Below are 7221 nucleotides of genomic sequence, written 5' to 3'. Positions count from 1 at the left end.
GCGGCCCTGAGGGTGAAGGTCAAGGTTGTCCCCTCTTTAAAGACTGGCAGCCTTGCAAACCCTGTGGAGCAGCTGGACTGTGTCCCCGAGGGCGGCTGCAAGCTGAATCGGCTCAGTAGGAGGGCCAGCAGGATTGGCAGGGAGGCCTTACCACAGGACCTGTCCTGCCTGGACAGTCCTTGCACAACATTTTAGGAACCCTAAAGAGCCGCTTTCAAGCTCCTCCCCGTGGCCTGGGCAAGGGCTGCTCCCCGGGGGCCTGCTGCAGGGCGGGCAGCCAGGCCTTCCCGGTGCCTTGGCAGGGCGGGCTGCACTTGTTGAGGTACCTCAGTGGGAGTCAGAGACTCTGCACCGGCTTTGCCCCCGCCCTCGCCGGGCTTTGCTCGCCCCATTAAGGTAGAGAGCCGTGCCTTTGTTCCCTGACAAGCAGGGTCCCATCCTGGGCTCCTGGGGCAGCCGCCCCAGTGCTGTTTTCTTAAGGAAGACATGCGATTAGCTGCTGCAAAGCCCGGCACAATGCGGGCCTGTCAGGGCGCCTGCAGGTGACTGACTGCCGGCTCCACCCCCTGACGTGGAGCCTCCCTGTGGGGATTAGTTTGAGCGCAGGCTTACTTGAGGCCACAGGGAGGTGTCCAGAGAAGCCCCAAGTGCCGCCAAGCCCATGGTCGGCTACCCCTCTGGACTGGAGATGAACAGAGAGCCCAGGGTGGCCTGGACAGAAGGTCCTGGGACCAGAAGGACAGAAGGCAGGAGGGTGCTGGGGACCCACTGACCCAGGCCCCCCCACCTATTCCATCTGGGACAGCACAGGCAAGGTGTACACACATGGGGGGCAGGGCGAACCCTCTTTATTTGTACTCCACAAACGTCAGGGGGCTCAGACGTGGGCAGCCCACGGGCTGGGTTTCTGCACACGTCTTCATCATCTGACGCTGAGGTGGGGGCAAGGGGTTGCTGGAGGGCCCCAATCAGGAGAGGGCCAGGGAGTCGGTAGAGGGCAGAGAGCCCCGCTTGAGCCATCTCTGCAGAGCACTTGGGCAGGCTGCGTAGACAAGGCCGAAACACCACGCTGGCCCAGGCTTGGCCTTCCTTTCGGCATGGACACCAGGTCAGGGCAGGTCCCGCTGCCAATCTGCAGGTGCACAGTGGGCTCAGAGCCTGGTGGCCACACCCGTCGCCTCCCTCCCCCAAAGCCCTCCCATTACCAATGTCTTGCCCCGGGCCATGGGGCAGGCACCCCACCCTTCCTCCCTTGCCTCTGGCCCTTGGGCAGGTAGATGCGTCACTGGGCACTGCTATAAAAATATTTTGAAATGATAAAAATTTATAGCAAGCTTTTCCCCCCCAGGGCTCTTAACAAAACAGCTCTGCCAGGCTGGATTGTGCAGATAAGAGCTTCCTCGGCATGCCCCTTTGTTTCCCTGTGTCCTAGGCAGCCTCGCTCCCAGGGCGGGGGTGGGACAGGCCCCCCAGGACCCACCCGGGCCCCTCTGCTCAACCAGTTCTGTATGTGATGGTGGTGGGAGCAGGGGGTGCCCAGGGAGGGGCTGAGAGCCCTGGCTGCCAGACCCCAAAGAGGGGACCATTCCAAGAGGACACAGAGGGAGGCGCTTGTCACGCTGTCCTCCTCAGGAAAGGGTTTGATGGGAACAAACCCCCTCCCTGGGCCTCCCAGCCACCACTCAGCTTGTGAAAAGCTGTAGCAGAACCAGATGTGTGACCAAGCCAGCACGTGTGTGAGCCGGCGTCTCCACCTTCTGGGCAGGAAAGAAACAGGAGCCTAGTTCTGCTCTGCGCCCAGGCAGGGCCAGCTGTGAGGCACAGCCCACCTGCAGCCCTCAATGCTCGCCACCCTGAGCCTGACCAGAGGGCCTCGCCCCAGCACCACAGGACAAGGCTCAACCTTGCTCCTCAGCCTCTGCGGGCTGGGCCCGGGGCTCAGCGGTGGCCTGTGCACTCCCCTCTCAGACACGGAGACTTCCACACACATTTACCTGGATCCGGGACTCTGAGGCGGCAGTGATGACGGCTGTAGCATGTGCTGTGGTGTGGTGATGTGCGCTGTGCCCGGCCCTGCAGGGATGGCGGCTTACCCTCAGCAACCAGTCACAGTGGGATCCTGGCCTGAGCGCTTGGAGATGTGCAGCTTGGACACCTCTTCAGCACAGGTCGGGTGGATACCCACGGTCCGCATCATCTGCTCATATGACGCCCCGCACCTGGACCGAGATGTAGGGGCGGAGTGGGCCCAAGGATGGCGCCTGCACCTCCCACGTCTCCGGAGGTGACATCTATGGTGCCGTGGTATCACTAGGTCTCCCCACTGCCCACACCCCACCTGCCCCATGTTCCAACCAGCCCCCAGGAACACCTGTCGCATCTGTCCGGCTGACCCAGCTCCCTCTAAGAAATCGTCGCCCTGTCCCACCCACAAAGGAGCATGGGTAGGCTGTACAGAGCAGCCTCCAGGCCCAGCTGCCTGGCCTGGCCTCCTCTGTGAACTGAACCCCCCCCCCATCCCTCAGGGTCCCTGGTCCAGCCTCCTTGGCCCCTGTGAACAGACCCCCATCAGGCACCCCAGTTCACCTGCCCTGGACCTTCTGTTTGTGGGTTCTCCAGATGCCTGCACCTGCTGGTGGAAACCCACAACAACCACCCACCTGCTCTTTACCTCCTCAGGGGCTACAGCACGTGGGTGCCCTGGCTGGTGGCACCCGGGCCCCAAGAGAGCTCCAATGACGGCAGGTCCATTCTTGGTCATTAAAGACAGGCTGAGACCAACGCCAGTGCAGCCGCGTGCTGAGGTCAGGGGGGAGGGGTGGACAAGTCCCAGGTGTGAACGAGCGTGCCCGCATTTTCAATGTGGCCAAAGGAGGGCCGTTCCAATTCGCTCCTCTTTTCCTGACAGTGTCTTCCAGCCCTCGGGGTTCCCTGGTGGGGAACTGTCACCCCTGATCGCTGTCAGGGGTCCTGGTGGCTAAGCACTGGGTCGTTAACTGAGAAGGCGCAAACCCACGATTTGCTCTGCGAGAGATGAGGCTGTCCGCCCCATAAAGACAGTCTCAGAAACTTTAGAGCCAGTATGAGTTGGAATCCCCTCGATGGCAGTGGGGTTGGGGTTGGGGTTGGGGTTGGTGGTGGTTTCGACGTCGTCAGACCTTTACGCTTGCACCAAGCAAACGGGTTTCTCGGTGTTTCCACTCCGTTGTAAAATTCTGAATGAGACAGAACAGCTTCCTCCGATTTCTTTCTTTTGGCCTCTCTAGGCTCTCACTTTTTCTACAAGGGACCATCCTATTATGGCTGTTGTTGATTTATAAGTGCTCTTTGCATATTAAAGCAACCAGTACTTGGCTGCTATTGCATTAGAAAAAGAAAAGCTAACAAAAATACATCAACCAATCTGTTTGGAACCTAAAACCCACTGCCCCTGAGTCAATTCCTACCCACTGAGACCCTGTCTAGTGCTTTCACGGCTGAAAGTCTTTACCAGAGCAGGCAGCCTCTTCTTCCTCGCTCAGAGCAGCGGGTGGGTTTCACCACTGGCCTTTCGGTCAGCAACCCAACACTGAACAGACAATGCCACCAAAGCTTCTTCTAAGAGGCTGCCACCTTCTAAAGCGCCTGTCCAGAGACTGCAGGCCTGCTGGTACGGTAGCCGAGCATCGAATTTCTAATGAAAACATCAGCTGTTTAAACCTACCTGGTGCACCAGGCTAGATGGGTGAGGCTGTCTGCTCCCGTCAAGATTGACAGCCTCGGAAGCCCTAGAAAGGAGCTGACCCTACTGTGAGGTTGCTTTGGGTCAGAGTTGATTCAGCATGACCAGGTTCTGTTTCTGTTTTGCCGTTTGTTTTTTCCTGAAGAGTATCTGCTAGCAACAACATCTGCATGTTGGGTATGGATAGATGGCCTGGGGGCAGGCCGGGCACCGTCGCCCTGTGAGCTACCGTTTTAATTTAAGGAGCACCCACTGTCATCAAGTCTGTGCTCCTCATGGACCCTACAGGACAGACAAGCACCGCCCCCCAGTTTCCAAGACAGCCAATCTTTCCAGAAGCAGACAGCCTCATCTTTCTCCCAAAGAGCAGCTGACCTTACGGTTAGCAATCCACAGCATAACCAGGCCCTTTCAAATACGACCGCCTCATTTTCTAATGCAACAATGAAGGGCAAAGAGCTCTTATAAATCTCTGACAACAACAACAATAAGGTGACCAACCTCATACAAAAACTGAGGACATGGATGGGCAATTCACAGAAAAAGGAAATAAGAATCAGTAGTAGAAAACTATTGGACCTCATTCAGAATTTTAAAATGTAACGGCAACACCTGGAAACCAATTCAGTTGGTGAGAATTAAAAAGCTTGACAATGTTGAATCAATCTCCTTATTCCCAGACCAGATTCCCAAGTCCTTTTCGCAGGCTCCGGGCAGGACTATGGACAGAGCTCACACACACACCCACATCGGCCTGGGGCCATCCTTGCGGGGCCACTTCCAAATGATGGCTTTGGCCCAGAGGACACTGGTGAGAAAATCCACTGGGATTTCAGACCCACACTGAGAAGGGAGCCCAGCTAAGGCCCTGTCTCCTCATGCTCCTGTTCCTTGCTCTCTTCTGTGGCCCTGGAGTAGGGAGGGCTGGGCACAATAGCCCAGAAAGTGGCCAGACTGTGCCACAAGTCGAGTTGCCCCCAAGGCTACCTGCATGGTGGGTACCCTGAGGGAAGGAGCCTCTCTGGCAGCCTCTTGGGGTGGCATGTCTGCTGCTCCTGGTACCCCCCAGCCCATTTCCAGGCCTTCCCTGACCACAAAACCCCCACTTCCACCTGCCCAAAGCTGGCCCTTAGCCATACCCACTCACTCAGGAACCCTGGGCCCAAGCAGCCTGCACACTCTCCACAACATGGCAGCCACTTTCTCACGCCTGCATCTCCACGTAGCACCTGGCTGGATCCAGCTATCTGCCAAAGCCCCCCTACCCTCTGATGGCCCCCTCACCACTCCAACAAAACTCCCACCCCAGAGGTGGCTTCTACATCCTGTCCAAACCCAACCCAACACCACTGACCCTACATATGCTTCCCAAGGTTATCTGTCTTTTACACAAGTAAATGGCCTCGTCTTTCTCTCGAGAGCAGCTAGTGGGTTTGAACCGCCAACCTTGCGGTTAACAACCTAACACTTAGCCTATAGCACCATCAGGGCTCCTTTGTGTCCGGTTCCACAAACACACATCCCAACAGGCTCCAGAAACCAATCAGCATTGCAGACACCCTGCCACCTTCTAGGCATCCCAAGCGGACTCTGGGCCTCGCTTACCACTCCCATGGCAAGGGCCTGGAGCCCAGTCTCTTGGGCTGTGCCAAGGAGGCTCTTGGTGACCCCAGCATGGAGGCCCTGATGGGCAACGTTGGCCTGAGCCCTCTCTCCTCAGCCCCCGACCGTCAGCCTCAGATGGACACCCATGGCTCCATGGCATCTGGCTGGAGAAGAAGCCTGTCTCTGGGCTGACAGAACGTGCTGTGTCCGAGCACAGGTCTGAGAGAGCCTCTGCTGCCAATGTCCCAGAGGGACAGAAAACACGGAGGTGCCCCATTGCATGGGGTAGCCCATGCCCATGTCCAAAACACCACCGGTGAGGAGGCTCGGGGAGCCCCTGTCCCCCTGCAAGGTTTCTCAGGGCCCCTCAGCCTCCACAGGCCAGAAACAGAAGGCGTTCCTCAGGACTTACTTGATCCCCAGGGCAAATCCTTGAGTGACTTCACCAGCACTGGGTCCGAGGAAATGCAGGCCAAGCAACTGTTGTGGGGGCTCCCGAAGACACACCATCTGAGAGCCACAAGGTTGCCTCAGGCCCCGTCCCAGCAGAAACACGGCGGCCCTACCCCGGTGTGATGCAGAGGGCCCTGCCCACCCTAGCTGGGGAACGGGGGCAGCCACACCACTCCACCCATGGGGACACCCACCTTTATGTAACACTGGGCCGCCTCTCGCTCGGGGACCGTGAACTCCAGCGGCTTGTAATGCGAGTGATAAACCTGGAGAACAAGATGCGTCGGCAGGTGGGTGTCGGGCTTCCCACCCACCGTCGCTCTCCCGGCGGGTGGATGGAGGGGAAAGAGAGGCTGGGCCTACAGGTTGTGGTTGGGGTGAGTGTGGAGGCTGCTGAGTGACAAAGAGTGGCACGTCCCCTGCCAGATGTCTGTGCGACAAAACCCGCCCTGGGTCAGTCTCGGTGGCATAGGCTTGAAGGCCGGGAGCCCTTTGCCAGCTTCCACCCACCTGCCCAAATCTCAGAGTGGCAGCCAGACACCCATAGGGTGACTTTGGGCGGCTGAGCCCGGCAGTATCCTGTGGGAGGGCAGGCATGAGCTGGCAGGCAGCCGCGAAGCCTCCCTTGGGCCCCCAGTCCTGATTTGAGCTTGCAGGGAGGGAGGGAGGCCGGCCCACACCGGAGCTATCGGACACAAACTTTCAGCACTCGTCCAGGGCTCGACAGCAGCTTTGGGGGCTGCGACGGGGTAATAAATGAGCCGGGGCCCTCACATGTGCAGCCCAGGCATCATTAATTAATTGAACTGCAGAGAATATTGTGCTAACTCAAACACTGAGCGCAAGGAAAACAAACAGAGGGTATTTGGCCATTCAACGTGATAAAACATAAAACAACATTATAAAATGCCCCGAACACATGTCCCAGTGTCCTTGTGATGAATCAAACAAAAACAGCAAACACAGCGCCGGGAGGGAGGCCAGCCCTGTCAGCCGTGTCCGCTGATGGAGAAGCTGGGGGAGGGCACGTGAGGAAGGGGCAGACCTTGGGTCTCAGTGGCTCACTCCCAAGTGGCACCAGGTCCCCCCACTCCCACCAAGTTGGCAGCACGGGCCCTGGTTTCTGTGATGTGCCTACGAGCTGCAGTGGAAGTGGAGACTGAGTAGAGACTGCCAGCAGCCACAGTGTGGCACAAGGCAGGGGGCACAGTGTGGCACAAGGCCCCCTGGTGTCTCACCAGCCACTGCGAAACTTGGCCCATTTGCTGGGACAGCCCCACGGAACAGCTTTGTCCAGAAAAACCCTCTTCTCCTGGTTCAGTCTGACTCCTGGGCCCTGTAAGGACTGGCAAGATTGTGGGTGAGGACTTGGGGTCAGGAGTTCGGGGACATGCCAAAGGGCAGCAGAAAGGTGGAGGTATCCCCTAGGACAGGGCTAGGCT

General features: G+C 58.2%; 1 protein-coding gene across 2 annotated transcripts in view; it reads right to left on the bottom strand.

The window, feature by feature from the left end:
- Positions 1-826: 826 nt before the first annotated feature.
- Positions 827-7221, bottom strand: part of TXNRD2 (thioredoxin reductase 2) — an 80343-nt gene continuing 73948 nt past the window's right edge. For both annotated transcript variants that reach the window (XM_075534950.1, XM_075534951.1), the window contains 4 exons: positions 5974-6045; positions 5739-5836; positions 1995-2219; positions 827-1132 (listed from right to left, as the gene is read on the bottom strand). In XM_075534950.1, the coding sequence (XP_075391065.1) occupies positions 2096-2219; positions 5739-5836; positions 5974-6045 (294 nt within the window). In that variant the 3' untranslated portion in view covers positions 827-1132; positions 1995-2095. The remainder of the gene's footprint in view (positions 1133-1994; positions 2220-5738; positions 5837-5973; positions 6046-7221) is intronic.

The sequence above is a fragment of the Tenrec ecaudatus genome, chromosome 16 (genome assembly GCF_050624435.1).
Source record: "Tenrec ecaudatus isolate mTenEca1 chromosome 16, mTenEca1.hap1, whole genome shotgun sequence".
Classification (NCBI taxonomy): Eukaryota; Metazoa; Chordata; class Mammalia; order Afrosoricida; family Tenrecidae; genus Tenrec; species Tenrec ecaudatus.
Note: the sequence above shows the minus strand (reverse complement) of the source record. Positions and strands in the feature narration are given on the sequence as shown.